At 48.4% G+C, this 16,651-nt stretch overlaps 1 protein-coding gene across 4 annotated transcripts in view; it reads left to right on the top strand.

Moving 5' to 3' along the window:
- Positions 1 to 16,651, top strand: part of SMYD4 (SET and MYND domain containing 4) — a 63,558-nt gene that overhangs the window by 44,142 nt on the left and 2,765 nt on the right. For 2 of the 4 annotated variants that reach the window (XM_002719045.5, XM_070061184.1), the window contains 5 exons: positions 9,193 to 9,375; positions 10,412 to 10,575; positions 12,710 to 12,842; positions 13,905 to 14,021; positions 14,148 to 14,271. In XM_002719045.5, coding sequence (XP_002719091.2) covers positions 9,193 to 9,375; positions 10,412 to 10,575; positions 12,710 to 12,842; positions 13,905 to 14,021; positions 14,148 to 14,271 — 721 coding nt within the window. Of the gene's footprint in view, positions 1 to 9,192; positions 9,376 to 10,411; positions 10,576 to 12,709; positions 12,938 to 13,904; positions 14,022 to 14,147; positions 14,272 to 16,651 lie in introns of all 4 variants that reach the window. The other 2 variants (XR_011383626.1, XM_051824515.2) reach the window with 2 other exon arrangements.

The following is a 16,651-nucleotide window of genomic DNA, read 5'->3' as shown; positions in this document are numbered from 1 at the left end:
ATACTAACTGTGGGCCAGTGTTGTATTGAAGAAGGTTAAGTCACTGCCTGTGCCACTGGCATCCCATATGAGCCCTGGTTTGAGTCCCAGCTGTTCTGCTTATAATCCAGCTCCCTGCTAATGTGCCTGGGAAAGCAGCAGAAGGTGGCCCAAATGCTTGAGTCCCTGCCACCCACTTGGGAGATCCAGATGGTGTTCCAGGCTCCTGGCTTCAGCCAGGTCCGGCTTCAGCCATTCTGGCCATTTGGGGAGTGAACCAGTGGATGAAAGATCTCTTTCTCTGTCTTTCCCTCCCTCTGTAATTCTGTGTCTCTCAAATAAATAAGTAAATCTTAAAAAAAAAAAAGTATTTGGAAAAATCTCACAAAATTAGCAACAATGAAGAGGATAGAGCCAAAAATATGAGTATAAATTCATTTATAAATTTTAAAATGTCAATATAATTGAAGACTATTTTTAAATATAAACAACCTTTTATTTATTTTTTAAAGATTTATTTATTTATTTGAAAGTCAGAATTACACAGAGAGAGAAGGAAGAGACAGAGAGAGGTCTTCATCCGCTGGTTCACTCCCCAGTTGGTCACAATGGCCAGAGCTGCACAGATCCGAAGCCCGGAGCCAGGAGCTTCTTCCAGGTCTCCCACGTGGATGCAGGGGCCCAAGAACTTGGGCCATCTTCTACTGCTTTCCCAGGCCATAGCAGAGAGCTGGATCAGAAGTGGAGCTGCCAGGACTTCAACCGGTGTGCATATGGGATGCTGGTACTGCAGGCAGTGGCTTTATCTGCTACGCCACAGGGCCAGCCCCTAAACAACCTTTTAGAAAATAGAATTGCATAATAGTCCCAGAATGACAGAAAAGTCTAAGAATTATAAAAAAGTTATAGAAATATTTATAAAAACAAATCAGACCTACTCTTTTCCATATGAGTTCTTTCAAACTTTGAATGTTTTCTTAACTTTTTTTTTAAAAAAAGACTTTTTTTTTTTTTTTTTTTTATTGTTTTACAGGCAAAGTGGACAGTGAGAGAGAGAGACAGAGAGAAAGGTCTTCCTTTTGCCGTTGGTTCACCCTCCAATGGCCGCCGCGGCCGGCGCGCTGCAGCCGGCGCACCGCGCTGATCCGATGGCAGGAGCCAGGAGCCAGGTGCTTTTCCTGGTCTCCCATGGGGTGCAGGGCCCAAGCACTTGGGCCATCCTCCACTGCACTCCCTGGCCACAGCAGAGGGCTGGCCTGGAAGAGGGGCAACCGGGACAGAATCCGGCGCCCCGACCGGGACTAGAACCCGGTGTGCCGGCGCCGCTAGGCGGAGGATTAGCCTAGTGAGCCGCGGCGCCGGCCCTTATTTATTTATTTGAAAGGCAGAGAGAGAGAGAGAGGTCTTCCATTCGCTGGTTCACTCCCCAATTGGCTCCCATGACCAGAGCTGTGCCGATCTAAAGCCAGGAGCCGGGAGCTTCTTCTGGGTCTCCCGTGTGGGTGCAGGGGCTCAAGGACCTGGGCCATCTTCTACTGCTTTCCCAGGCCATAGCAGAGAGCTGGATCAGAAGTGGAGCAGCTGGGACTCAAACCATCGTCCATATGGGATGCCGGCACTGCAGGCGGCAGCTTAACCCGATACACCACAGTGCCAGCCCTGGTATTTTTTAACTTTTAATTAAAAAAAAAAAAGTCTCTCAGGAACAGATTGTTCCTGTGCTTTGTAAACTGTCCCAGAGCATGAGGGAACCTAGAGCTCTTTCCCGTCTGTCTACAACCCCAAGAATGAAACTGGAGCCCAGCGTCACCTGTGAATGTAGGAATGCAGAGACAGACACCCTGGGTCCGCCTGCCGTGTCCTGCACAGCGGATGTAAAGGAATGATGTGTGACACAGGCTGGGTCTCTGCCAGGGACACGCAGGTGCTTTAATTGGGAGGTATGTGAATGAGTGGACAAAGCACAGGGTAAGCACGGCCATGCTATGTTTGGTGGAAACACTGAGCGCTAAAACTGCAGTTCCCCTGCATTAACCTCTAATCAACATTAATACCTTTTCAAAGAAAGTCGCAGTTGGATTTTTCTTGGAAATCAATAGCATTCTCAAGGTCATCTTCAGTAAGTGGGTGAGAATAGCCTTTTTTTTTTCCTTTTGAGTCCTGAATGGCCTTGTTACTATCAGCTTTCATACCTGCTTGAAGGCCACAATAATTACAAACATGAAACTGATGACAGCCTCCAAAAAGTGTTAGATTCTTTCTCCAAATAATTAAGAAGTTAGATTGTTTTTTTTTTTTTTTTTTTTTTTTTTTTTTTGACAGGCAGAGTGGACAGTGAGAGAGAGAGAGACAGAGAGAAAGGTCTTCCTTTGCCGTTGGTTCACCCTCCAATGGCCGCCGCGGCCGGCGCGCTGCGGCCGGCGCACCGCGCTGATCCGATGGCAGGAGCCAGGAGCCAGGTGCTTTTTCCTGGTCTCCCATGGGGTGCAGGGCCCAAGCACCTGGGCCATCCTCCACTGCACTCCCTGGCCACAGCAGAGGGCTGGCTTGGAAGAGGGGCAACCGGGACAGAATCCGGCGCCCCGACCGGGACTAGAACCCGGTGTGCCGGCGCCGCTAGGCGGAGGATTAGCCTAGTGAGCCGCGGCGCCGGCAAGAAGTTAGATTGTTTTATAGCCATTCAATGGCTGTGGGTAGTATTTGACTGTGGTTTTGTAAGTGGAGATACAATATTTTTATATGTCTTATAGTTTTTTGGCACCTCTGCTATTCCGTTGCTTCCTTTTTCTTTTCTTTTAAAGATTTATTTATTTGAGATGCAGAGAGAGAGATCTTCCATCCGCTGGTTCACTCCCCAAATGGCCATAACAGCCAGGAGCTTCCTCCAGGTCCCCTGTGTAGGTGCAGGGGCCTAAAGACCTGGACCATCTTCCACTGTTTTCCCAGGTGCATTAGCAAGGAGCTGGATCAGAAGTGGAGCAGTTAGGACTGGAACCTGTGCCTATATGGGATGCCAGTGCTGCAGCACTTTACCTGCTGTGCCACAGCGCCAGCCCCAAAGGTTAAATCTTTTAAAACTAAGCTATAAAATATCTAGAAAAAGGTAAGCGAACAATTACATAGTCTTAGGGTATTAGAGACTTTATTTTTATTTTTTCATTTTTAGAGCTATAGAGAAAGTGAGCTCCCAGGCTTGGTCATCCCTCAAATGTCTACGATAGTTGGGTCTGGGCCAGGGCCAAAGCCAGGCTCCAGGCTCTAGGAATTCAGTCTTGGTCTCTTACATGTGTGGCAAGAACCCAACTACTTGAGCCATCACCTGCTGCCTCCCGGGATACACATTAGCAAGAATCTGGAGGGGCCCACAGCAGGTTAATGCCCTGGCCTGAGGCGCCAGCATCCCATATGGGTGCCAGTTCAAGATCCAGCTCTCTGCTATGGCCTGGGAAAGCAGTAGAAGATGGCCAGGTCCTTGGGCCCCTGCACTTGCATGGGAGACTCTGAGGAAGTTCCTGGCTCCTGGCTTCAGATCGGCACAGCTCTGACCATTGTGGCCATTTGGGGAGTGAACCAGCAGATGGAAGACCTCTCTCTCTCTCTGCTTCTCCTTCCCTCTCTGTGTAGGTAAGTCTTGACTTACAGGCATTTGAGAAGATGACCATATCCCACATCAAAGTGCCTGGAATCAAGTCCAACCTCTACTACTACTACTACTACTACTACTACTACTACTACTTCGAGAGAGAGAGAGAGAGAGAGAGAGAGAGAGAGAGAGAGAGAGAGGAAGAAGGAACAAGGAAGGAAAGAAGAGAGAGGATTTTTTTTTTTGACAAGCAGAGTGGACAGAGAGAGAGACAGAGAGAAAGGTCTTCCTTTGCTGTTGGTTCACCCTCCAATGGCCGCCGCGGCTGGCGTGCTGCGGCCAGTGCACCGCACTGATCCGATGGCAGGAGCCAGGTGCTTCTCCTGGTCTCCCATGGGGTGCAGGGCCCAAGCACTTGGGCCATCCTCCACTGCACTCCCGGGCCACAGCAGAGAGCTGGCCTGGAAGAGGGGCAACTAGGACAGAATCCGGCACCCCGACCAGGACTAGAACCTGGTGTGCCGGCGTCGCAAGGCGGAGGATTAGCCTAGTGAGCCACGGCACCGGCCCCAACCTCTACTTCTGATCCAGCTTCGTGCTAATGTGCAACCTAGGAGGCAGCAGATCATGGACTTGGGTCCCTGACACCCACGTGGGAGACCCAAATGGAGTGCCTGGCTCCTGGCTTTGGCCTGGTGTTATCCCAGCTATTGGAGGCAATTGAGGAGTGAACCAGTAGATCAAAGATCTCTTCCCCCTCCCCCTCCCCCTCCCCCTCCTCCTCCCTCTCCTCCCCCCCCCCCCCACTCTTTCAAATAAATAAAAGTAAACTCTAAAAAAGATTAAAAAATATGGGGCTGGCACTGTGGCATAGCTGGTAAAGCCACTGCTTGCGACACCAGCATCTCGTGTTGGCACCAGTTCAACTCCCAGCTACCTTACTTACAATCCAGCTCTCTGCTAATGTTCCTGAGAAAGCAGCAAAGGATGTCTCAAATGCTTGGGAGACCAGGAAGGCGCTCCCACCTCTGGTCTGGCCCAGTCCTGGCTGTTGTGGCCATTTAGGGAGTGAACCAGCAGAAGGAAGACTTCTCTCTCTCTTCCTCTAACACTGCCTTTCAAGTGAATAAATAAGTAAATCTAAAAAAACAAAAAAAAGTTTAAAAAAATGAAAAAACTGGGCGGACAGTAGGCACAGTGGCTTAGGTTGCCACTTGGATTGCACATGTGCCATATCAGAATGCCTGGTTTGAGTCTCAGCTACTCTGCTTCCAATCTGGCTTCCTGCCTGTGCACATCCTGGAAGGCAGCAGGTGATGACAAAAGTGCTTGGGTCCTTGCCGCCCATGCGGGAGATCTGGATAGTGTTCTAGGCTCCTGGCTTCAGCTTGACTCCGCCCCAGCTGTTGTGGATCTTTGGGAGATGAACCAGCACATGGGACCCATCTCTCTCTCTCCCTCCCTCTCTCTCTCTCTCTCTCTCTTTCTCTTTCTCTTTCTCTCTTTCTCTTTCTCTTTCTCTTTCTCTTTCTCTTTCTCCCTCCCTCTCTCCCTCCCTCTCTTCCTCCCTCCCTCTCTCCCTCCCTCCCTCTCTCTCTCCCTCCCTCTCTCTCTCTCTCTCTCTCTTTCTTTCCCTGTGTGTGTGTGCGTCTGCCTTTCAAATAAATATAATAAATAAATGAATACATTTTAAAATGGTATTGTTTGAATTGTTTTTACTATTTAAAAAACTAAGATAACAAAAGGAATATATGATTTTTTTTTTTTTAAAGTAAAATGCCGGCCATTACAGAGGAAAACACAGTTCCCTTGTCCCATCAGGCAGCTGTTACCTCTTGGTGTATTTTGTTTGCTGTCTTCTTTCTGTGCGGATGTATGGAATTTTCTTAACCACTATGCCACAGTGCCAGCCCCCAATGTGATTTTTTTTTAATTGAAAGAGTTACACAGAGGAAGAGAGGCAGAGAGAGAGATAGATCTTCCATCCACCAGTTCATTCCCCAAATGACCAACGGCCAAAGCTGAGCCAATCTGGGCCATAACAGAGAGCTGGATCAGAAATGGAGCAGCTGGGACTCAAACCAGTGCCCATATTGGATACCCGCACTACAGGCAGCAGCTTTACCCACTACGCCACAGCGCCAGCCCCATCAACATGGATTATTTTTTTAAGATTTATTAACATGGATATTTTAAGGCACGCAGTACATACTGCACAGTTGTCCTCCGGTAAGTTGTGCCGGTTTGTCACCCATCGGCAATGTTCACTCTGATTTTTGAATTCTGTCTAATTTTGTTTTAGTCTGCTCATGTTTCTAATCTTGTTATATCCCTTTTTATTACTTCTTTGGGGTTCCAACACCTCCCAATTTAGTGTTCTCATTGAATTTCATTAGCAGCTGTTTCATTAGTAACACAAAAGAAGTATTAAAGTGTTAACTAGGATAGACTTTGGCAAAAACCTATAAAAATGTATGTTATTAACTTTGCATAAATCCTACTTAATCAAACTTCCTGAGAAGCCTGTTTCAAGAGACAGAACTGGCCGTCCATGCTGTTCTAGATCCTGCCGTGTGTGGCTCTGTCTCAATGGGAATGGTTTGTGTTGTAGCTCCATCGTGTTACAGCAAAGCTGAATGAGGTTCTCTAGCTTCAGACCAACTTGCTGCCCTTAGCTTTCTCTCTCCAACAATCAGGGAGTCTATCTTTAGTGATTGTGTGTGATTGCTTGACACACACACAGATTTCTCACTTTGCAAAATATGTACCACAGTAGGTATATTCTAGAAGTATGTGAATCTCTTTTAAAAAGATTTATTTCTGTGAAAGAGTGACTAAGAGGTGGGAAGAAAGAGAGATAAAGAAAGATCTTTGATCCTCTGGTTCACTCCCCAGCTGGCAGCAATAGCCCAGGCTCAGCCAGGCAGGATGAAACCAGGAGCCAGGAACTCCATCGGGGCTCCCACATGAGTGACAGGGACCCAAGTACTTGGGCCACTTCTGCCTCCTCCCAGGTGCATTAGGAGGGAACTGGATTGGAAGCAGAGCAGCTGGGCTCAAAACCAGCACTTCCACATGGGACCCCGCGTTGTAAGAGGCAGCTTTACTCGCTGTGCTGCAGGCCCTAGTGAATCTTTTTCTTTTTCCAATCCCACTGTAAATGCAGGAGGGGTGTTAGACGGGTGCCCTTTTGGTGAAGTAAAGAATCACTCCCTCTTTTTTAAAAAACATAAAATGTCACATATTCAATTTGGTTAACAAAGCACATGCATATTTTCATTTTCTACTATCTCTACTAATAAATGACTAATGCAAAATATTGAGTAATTTTCAAAAGTCAATACTTAATCTTTTAGAAGTAATTAGAGAGAGATTCAACTCTGACATAAACACCCCACTCGGTTCCTGGGCCTGCTGCTGTTAGAGGGTAAGCTATAAATAACTCCCGAAGCTAACATTACTCACTGGATTGTGATAATTTTTTCTGGGAAAATTTTAGCAACTGTTCTAATATAGATTGCCAGTTATCAGGAGCTGGGAATGCGAGTCAGCTTTTAATTATGCAGAGACTGATTATTCAAAGTGTTCGTGCCCTGCACTGCTCCTTCCTGCTGCCTACCTGTCAGCATTTTCTCTGCTCATTAGCGCATGTAACAGAAGGTAGGCATCAGACGGGGGAGGGGGCAGGAACTAAAATCAGTTTAGCACTTAGGAGAAGCTCTGATGAAAGATTTTAATACCATTTGTAGAACCATCGAGTGGAATTGAGTCATTTGGATTCCCTGTGAATCGTACGTTCTTGTTCTTTTCTTATCCTCCATAGCAATAGATAATAGAATTGTCTGCATAGGAACCGTTACTCCTACATTCGGTGTTTTCCTTTGTAGAACATTTTTGGGTTTGCAGTATCTTCTTTGTTCACCACACTTGTACATTTGTACCTAGACTATTTATTTCCCTGGTGAATGGTTTGCTGAGATTCCTGGTATATAGTGATACTACAATTATCTGATGTTTTCTAGAAAATTGGAGTTTCCCTTTAAATACCGGTATCTTTCATATTTTAACCAGTTTGTTGGAAACGCAATTTTCTTCATGCTTAAGCCAAGGCTGCTGAACATCCCTGAAGGCTCTCTGGATGTCTGTGCTGCATTTACTCCTGGGCTACGTGTGGCTATCACAGAAACCCACGCAGGCCTGCTGTCAGTCTAGGGGCCTCTGGACGAGCGAGATGGTTCAGGTGTGGTAGAACTTGAGCGCCTCCAGTGCTTTCCTTCGCCCTACGGCTGTTGTACTTAGACGAATGTTCCGTGTCCTCCTCCAGCCTGTCACCTGTTTCTTTTTGTCATTGTCAGAAAAGCCTGCCTCTTGTATTCTCCTCTTATTAGTTCTCTCATCCTGAGCCACTGTGGCCTAAGAAACTGAATAACTACACCAGTCAGTGCAGTATCTGAAAAACGAGCGGACAGACCTGTGCCCAAGAACAGAGAACACGCCTGTGGATGTCCTCACGTGTGGATTTTAGGTGCCTGAGCCTTGGTGCAGAAGCAGCCTTACTGCCAATAGGCTTTTTTCTTCCTTCTCGAGTCTCGATCGTGTTGCTTAGTTTCTGCTTTACTTTGTTTGCAAATGACAGTTTGGGACATGAGTTATTATATAAAATAACTATATATAAAACCTTATATATAATACATATATATGTTATATACATATAATATATAAGGTTTGGGATCATAACTTTGTTTCATTAACCAGCCAAAGACCAGTTAAAGAGAAGCACTTAGGGCCTGGTGTTGTGGTACAGTGGGTTAAGCCACCACCTGCCATGCCAGCATCCCTTCTAGGCACCTCTCTCTCTGTAACTCTGCCTTTCAAATAAATGTTTCAAACAAAACAAAACAAACTCAGAATCACTTAGACTAGAAAGGTCTTCGGAAATAATCTCAACAGGTGTTCTGGTTTCTTTCTTTCTTTCTTTCTTTCTTTCTTTCTTTCTTTCTTTCTTTCTTTCTTTCTTTCTTTTAGGTTTTATTTATTTATTTGAAAGAATGACAGAGAAGGAAATTTTCCATCGGCTAGTTCACTTTCCAAATAACCAGAACAGCTGGGGCCGGGGCAGGCTGAAGCCAGGCACCCGGATCTCCATCTAGGTCTCTCCAGTGTAAGTGGCAGGAACCTAAGTACTTGAGCCACATCTGCGGCTTCCCTGGTGCGTTAGCAGGAAACTGGATCAGAAGCAGCAGGGGACTTAATCCCAGGCACGCTGATATGCAGCGGCCTCAGGTGCTCTGGCTTCAGCGCCTTTGTGAACATTATGTCTGGAAAGCTCCTTACGGATAATTCCCTTTTTATTAAATTTTTTTTGAATTTTAATCCTTGGGTGTTTTTGTGGTATGGGAACACATTAGTTAGGTTGTAGGATTCCAATGGACTCCTCATGTGTTTGTTCACTTGCTTCCTAGGGACCAGAGTTTGCTCTGAGTCATGCTCTGCCTGATTTGTCTTGGATCTGGCTATGGCACCTGACCCAGATGGGCTTCAGGCCCAGCCACCGGCTCATCTGCAGAATGGCTGGCAGAGCCAAGACCAATGTCCTGCCCCATTTGTCCTTTTTCCTCTTGCACTTTCAGGATCTAAAGAGGGCATCATTACCAGCAGCCGGCAGGTGCGCCTTGCCACTGGCGTCTTCCCTGTTGTCAGCCTCCTAAACCACTCCTGCAGCCCCAACACCAGCGTGTCCTTCGTGGGCACTGTCGCCACCGTTCGGGCATCACAGCACATCAGACGAGGGCAAGAAATTCTCCACTGCTATGGTGAGCTGTGCCCCTTGCCACTGTCCTGGCCTCCTCCAGCAGGAAAGGACAGGGCAGCTAAGAAGGAGCAAGCCAGGGTGGGCGGCAGCTCAGTGGCCTTAGCTACCACGTGGGATCCCCGTTTGAGTCTTGGCTCCTCCACTTCTGATCCAGTTCCCTGCTAATGCACCCAGGAGGTAGCAGAGGACAGCTCAAGTACTTGAGTTCCTGCTACCCATGAGAGAGACTGGGATGGAGTACTTGGCTCCTGGCTTTAGCCTGGCTGTTGTGGGTATTTGGCTCTCTTTCTCTCTGTATCTCTTTCTCTCTGCCACTCTGCCTTATGATTAAATAATTTTTAAAGCTTTATTTTATTTATTTGCAAGGCAGACTGACAGAGAAAGAAAGTGAGAGATAGATCTTCCATCTACTAGTTCACCCCCAAATGGCTGCAGTGGCAGGGGCTGGGCTAGGCTGAAGCCACGAACCTAGAACTCCATCTGTATCTCTCACAAGGGTATCAGGGGTCCAAGTACTTGAGCCATCTTCTGCCATTTTCCCAGGCGCAATAGTAGGGAGCTGGTTTGGAAGTGAAGCAGCTGAGACTCAAACCAATGCACACACAGGATGCCAGTGTCACAGGCAGCTGTTTAACACCCTATGCCACAACATCGGCCCCTCAAATCAGTAATCTCAAAAAAAGGAGCAAGCCATCAGGCAAGTTCCTATAAGAAGTACTGCATCCTTAGGTCAAAAAAAAAGAAGCCTTCTCACTCTTATAAGAAGCCCTCTTGTGGCTAAGCTGTCATCTCTCTCACATCATGATTCATCCTTAAAAACTTTCTTTCTGATAATGAGCAAGGGATGTTTTCTTGGCTTCTTTTATGCCCTGTCCCAACAACCTGGAAGCTCATGTCACTAATTCAACATATATTTAAGTGAAAGGCACCTGCCGCCTAACAACTAATTGTCCAGATGCTGTGCTATGCTGAAAGCACTCAGGTTCTGTTTGACCCTCTCTTGCCTTAAATACTAGCCAAGGGTGCTCTCTCCCCAGGGCCTCACGTGAGCCGGCTGGGCATCGCTGCAAGGCAGCAGAAGCTGAAGTCACAGTATTTCTTTAACTGCAGCTGTCTGGCTTGTCAAACTGAGGCTCACGCAACAGCTGCGGCACCCAGGTGGGAAGCCTTCTGCTGCAGCAGTTGCAGAGCGCTCCTGCAGGTATGGGGCCCTTCCCCCTCCCCACGTGTCCTGGCAGTCGGCAGTCCAGCCCCACAGTCTTAGCGCCACTGAGAGCAGTAACACTGCTTCCATTTCAGCTCATCACCCCATACAATGGCCACCCCCCACCCCTAAGGAACCGCAGGCAAAGATTGGGTTCAGTAATGTTCCTCTTGCAAATGACAGAAAATCCCACCCAGACTGGTTCAGGGGGTGAGAAAATACCAAGAATTTGTTGGTCCAAGGAAATCATTGAAATGTCCCAGAGAGCAGCCTACACAGCAGACTCATAGAATGGCAATTGCTTTAAGTAGCACTCTGCCCTCAGAATCAGCCCTTAAGGCATCCTGGTCTGGCTGAAAAGCCCAAGATAGCATTTCAGGGATGGAAAGCCAAGACAGTGTGGCAAAAAAATAAATAAATAAATATTCTCTATGAAGGATCTCTGTGAGTGAGACCCCAGTGGAATGAAGTGGCCATCAAAGAAGGATGTACTTTTCTCTGAAGGGAGGAGAGAACTTCCAATTTGCTTATGGCCTTGTCTAAATACTGATGGAGTTTGTGGATTCAGAAGGCTTCCATAGCCTTTGCAGCTCATGTCAAGAGCCTCGGGTGGTCACTGACATCATACATAAGAATTTTAACTGCTAAATTAACAATAGGAGTCACTGTGCACTAACTTCCCATGCAGGACTCTGTCCTTAATGAGTTGTATTATGAGAGTTAACTGTAAAATTTGTTTTCAAACAGTTTATGTGTGTGTGTGTGTGTGTGTGCATGCGCAAATTGTTGAAATCTTTACTTAATATAGAGTTGGTCTGCTGTGTACAAAGTTAATTGAAAATGAATCTTAATGGAGAATGGGACTGAGAAGGGGAGAGGAAGGAGGAGGAATGGTGGGAGTATGAGTGGGAGGGCGGGTATGGTGGGAAGAATATATTCCTAAAGTTGTACTTAACGAAATTTGTGTTCATTAAATAAAATGTTGCTTGGGGAGGGGGGAGTCCCAGAGTAGGGCTACTTGGGGTACAGATTGATCCAAGGGCTGAGATGACATCACCAGGACCCATTTGTTCTGTCTTACCTCACTCAGCTTCATTTCTGATGTTAGCCTCCTCTGAGACAGACTCCCCTCTCAGGGTGGCAGGGTCACTGCCAGCAGCGTCTGCCCTCCCCACCTGGGAGGATGAGGACACATGCCACCCTGACAGCAGCCTGAGCAGGAATGCTGCTGTGTTCCCCGGTCTGGTAACCATGTTAGAAGGAAAGCAAAACCTCCAGCCGTTTGGGCAGAGGAGCAGGTCACCTGGCTCACTCCCTAGATGCCCGCAATGGCCAGAGCTGGGCCAATCCGAAGCCAGGAGCCAGGAGCTACTTCTGGGTCTCCTACATGGGTGCAGGGGCTCAAATGCTTGGGCCATCTTCTACTGCTTTCCCAGGCCATTAGCGGGGAGCTGGATCAGAAGTGGAGCAGCTAGGACTCGAACCAGCACCCATATGGGATCCTAGAACCACAGGCAGAGGCTTAACCTACTATGCAATAGTGCTGGCCCCAAGGAGCAGGCCACCTGGGGGCCACATGCCCACCCCTCCACTGTGGACAGCTCACAGGGGACAGTAAGGGAGGGAAGGAGGGAACTCAAGAGACATGAGGCTGCCGCCGCCAAATGAGAACATCTAAAAGATGGTAGATGGCCAGCGCCGAGGTCCTGTCCCAGAGCCACGGCGGAGTGCAGAGCCAGTGTGTCAAAGCTGAAGCGTCACACCCCAAGCTCAGCCAAGAGAGGGCTTCACCTAACACCTCTTTCTGTTGGTTTCCTTGTGGCTTCTTCGTAGCTACTAGAAGCATGTTTGTCATCCAGGGTCCTAGCCCCCAACAGAGAGAAGACAGGGGTTGTGGAGATGGAAAGAAACGTGGGCGCTACCACTTCTGTTCTATAAAAACCAAGTCTCTTGGTGGGATCAGCTGCTGCTCTTGTTAGAACCGCAGCTGTCAGAGCAGATCCCTCAGGCTTTGGCCTCGCGGCTGTAGTGCTGGGGCAGTGTTCTCCTGTGGGTCAAGCTGCCATGTGAGCACACCTCATGGTGAAGAATGGCTCCGATCTAGAGGTAAGGATGAAACCGCCTTCCACAGGGCGGTGACGTGCTGAGCTGCAGCAGCGGATCTTGTACGGAAGCCGTCAGCAGAGATCACCTGGCCGCTCGGCTGCAGGACCTTCAGCGGCAGACTGGGCTGGCCCGGGAGCTTCTCAGAAGTGGTGAGCTAGGTGAGACCAGCTCCCTGCGTTGGTCTTCCGGCGCCTTCTCCTTCATCCATTCTGATACCGCCTTGGACTCCAGGATACTCAGTAATGATTGAAGAGTTGAGTTTCATTATTCCCGTCCCAGCCACAAGATGGCCATACAGGCCAATGAGATCCAGTCCTGACCAGTTTAGTTAGCCTTGTGTCCTTGAAAAAGACCCCAAGGAATTATGGAGCTGTTTCTTATGCATCACATCCCTAGTTAAAGGACCCCTCGGGACTGCAGGGTTGTCTCTCACACCATGAGCGCCGGACACTTCCAGAGTTCAGTGTCACTTGTTTTAATTTGAGGGCCTGATGTCACTGCCCTCAGCACCAGCCTCCTTTAGGGGGCAGTGGGCATACAGGGGCACTTCAAAACGTTTATGGAAAAAAAAAAAAAAAGATTTAAAAGATGAATTTATTTTGATACCAAAAAAAAAAGTTGAAATCTATGCCTAATGTTTTGCAGTATGCCTTTCCGTAGGACTTTTGGAGTCTTGTAAATCCCCCGCTTGTTTCAGAGAGGTAGCTGTGGGGCACCTTGTTGCCCTTGGGAACCCTGCCTTAGAGCTGGAGTGGAAATTATTTGCCCTACTTGAGGAAAGTTTACCTTTAACTAGATTTCAGTCACTGGGATGTAAAGTTGGTTGCTTTGGAAAGCAGATGTTGGAAGCACAGGGTAAATGCCCAGGCCTTTGTTTTAATTAGAGCGAGCGATCTCCCATCTGTTGGTTCACTCTCCAAACGCCCCAACAGCTGGGCCTGGGCAGGGACTCAATCCAGATCTCCCACGTGGGTGGCAGAAACCCATCATTTGAGCCATTACCATTGCCCTCATGGGTGTACAGTAACGAGTCAGGCATTGAACCCAGCACCCAGGGATGCAGACCTCTCAACCCCTTGGGCTAAATGCCTTCCCCATGTTCAGCAGCTTTGTCAGCGTAGGCACAGTGCCTCGGGGAAACAAAGCAAGATAGACAGTGCAGCCCGGGATTCTGGGTTCTCACTTCCAGGACTGGGGTGCTTTCCCCTTTGTCTTGATAGAGAAAGCCATTCAGCAGCTGTTGGGGTGCCAGCGTGATGCCGAGAGCTTCCTGTGGGCAGAGCACAGCGTGCTGGGAGAAATCGAGGACGACCTCGCCCAGGCCTACGCCGCCTTGGGTATGTGTGTTTCCAAGCTGCTTGGGTGCCTTGTCGGCTTGGTTCTCAGGCTAAGCCGGGGCTGTGCTCCCTCCTGTCCATCTCTCCTTACCCACGATTGCCTGGGACTGTCTTCTCTTCTCACAGGGGACTGGCAGCAGTCGGCTGCCCATCTGCAGAAGAGTCTCACAGTGGTTGAGGCTCGCCATGGCCCGTCCAGTGTTGAAATGGGCCATGAGCTCTTCAAACTGGCCCAAATCCTGTTCAACGGGTGAGTCCTCCTTCCCTAGCGCCCTGCCAGGGCACCCCTCGCCATATCTCTTACTTGCCTTCCGTGTTGGCACTTCTCCACTGCCTCTGTGGAGGGGTCCTTAAAACTCCTCAGAGATCCAGGGAGAGCTCTCAGATCTGCAGCGCTTTGGCCAGGGAGGCCTTGCCAGGCAGCCGCACCCGCCCACCCCCACAGCCTCCCTTCTCATTCCTCTCCTGTTAATCACTCTGCCCTTGGCTCTCTCACTCCCAGCCCCGTCAGCTCCAAGGTCTCTGCCCTCTCCCTAGACTGCATCCTATTCCTTTTTAAGCAGTTGTTTTCAGCCAGGAGTGATTTTTGCCTTCAGACAACATTTGGTGCTGTCTGGAGACAGTTTTAGGAGGAGGCTATATCCGGTGGGTAGAAGCCAGAGGTGCAGCTCCCCATTCCACAGTGCACAGGACAATGCCCCCACTGCCATCCCTCACCCCCTGGGCAAGGAATGATCAAGTACAAAGTGTCAGTCTTGCCAAAGTTGAGAAATGCTGTTTTAAAAATTAAGAAGGGAACCAGCATTGTGGCGTGGTGGCCAGCATCCCATGTTGCACCCGTTCCAGTCCTGGCTGCTCCACTTCCAATCCAGCTTGTTACTAATGTGCCTGGGAAAGCAGCGGAAGATGTCCCAAGTCCTTGGGTTCCTGCACCCATGTAGAAGACCTGCATGAAGCTCCTGGCTTCGGCCTGACCCCAGCCCCAGCCTTTGCAGCCATTTGTAGAGTGAATCAGCAGATTCATTTTTTCTGTTTCTCCCTCTCTCTAACTCTGCCTTTCATTTTTTTAAGATTAATTTTTTATTTCCTTGAAAGGCAGAGTTAAAGAAGAGAAAGAGAGAGAGAGATCCTTCATCTGCTGGTTTACTCCCCAAATGGCCACAAGGCCTGGGGCTGGGCCAGGCCAAAGTCAGGAGCCAGGAGCTTCCTCCTGGTCTCCCACATGGGTGCAGAGGCCCAAGCACTTGGGCCATCCTCCGCTGCTTTTCCCAGGCACATTAGCAGGGAGCTGGATCAGAAGTGGAGCAGCTGGGATTACAACTGGTGCCCATATGGTATGCCAGCATTGTAGGACAACACCGACTCCCAATAAAATAAATATTTAAAAAACAAAATACGTAATGCGGAGCTGATGCTGAGGTCATCTTGGAGGCCCCCATTTTAATATTTCAGGATAGAATGCCTCCAAGTCTTGATAAAACTACCATTGGTTTGAGTAAGCGTTTGAAGCTTAAATTTAGGATTATGAATGGCGAGTGAACCTGATACCCAAGACAGAGATGGCCGGTTTGATCAGAGAGAGAAAAGGCCTGGGTCAGAGGTCGACTTAGTTACCCTAAGCCTAAGGTGAAAATCCCTATGTAAGTCTCCAGGTAAATATTACAGAAGGGGCAGGCTTCGTGGTGCAGCGGATTAAGCTGCCTCCTGGGACACCCACATCCCACATAGGGGTGCTGGTTCAAGTCCCGGCTATTCTGCTGCCCATCCAGCCTCCTGCTAACGTGCTGGGAAGCAGCAGATGATGGCTAATGTCCTTGGCTCCCCACCAGTCATGTGGGAGACCCACATGGAGCTCCTGCTCACAGCTTCAGCCTGACTCAGCCCCCGCCATTAGGGCCATTTGAGGAATGGACTGGCAGATGAAGCTCTCTCTTTGTGTCACTCTGCTGCCAAATAGGTAAATAAATTTTCTAAAAGAAAGATTAAAGTCTTAAGATCTGCCTGTTTATCTCAGGATCCTGGAGTATGTATACTTATTTTTAGTAACTTTTTTCTCAAACTCTGCCTTGCAGTGTGTTTGTGAAAGTATCTTATGCACCTTTCTAGATTATAGACCCTTGAGGACAGAAGTGAGCTCATCTGACTTTGTATTCTTCACAGTGTGTGAGCCCTCGGTTGACATGGGCTTGACTAAATAAGTGGAACTTTTTTTTAAAGTTTATTTATTTATTCGAAAGGCAGTGTGACGCAAAGAAAGAAGACAGAGATCTTCCATCCACTGGTTCACTCCCCAAATGTCCACAAAGGCCTGGGCCCAGGCCAGGCCAGGCCAAAACTAGAGCTGAAATTCCATCTGGGTCTCCCACATGAGTCGGGGGCCCAAGCACTCGGGCCATAATCCAAAGCTTTTCCCAGGCACATTAGCAGGCAGCTGGATGGGAAGTGGAACAGCCAGGATAAATGAATGAATGAATTTTCTTAAAGATTTATTTATTTATTTGAAAGTCAGAATTACACACAGAGGAGAGGCAGAGACAGAGGTCTTCCATCTGCTGGTTCACTCCCCAATTGGCCGCAACGGCCGGAGCTGCGCCGATCCAAAGCCAGGAGCCAAGAGCTTCTTCCAGGTC

The sequence above is a fragment of the Oryctolagus cuniculus genome, chromosome 17 (assembly GCF_964237555.1).
Source record: "Oryctolagus cuniculus chromosome 17, mOryCun1.1, whole genome shotgun sequence".
NCBI classification, from domain to species: domain Eukaryota; kingdom Metazoa; phylum Chordata; class Mammalia; order Lagomorpha; family Leporidae; genus Oryctolagus; species Oryctolagus cuniculus.
This window is presented reverse-complemented; position numbering and strand designations above follow the sequence as displayed.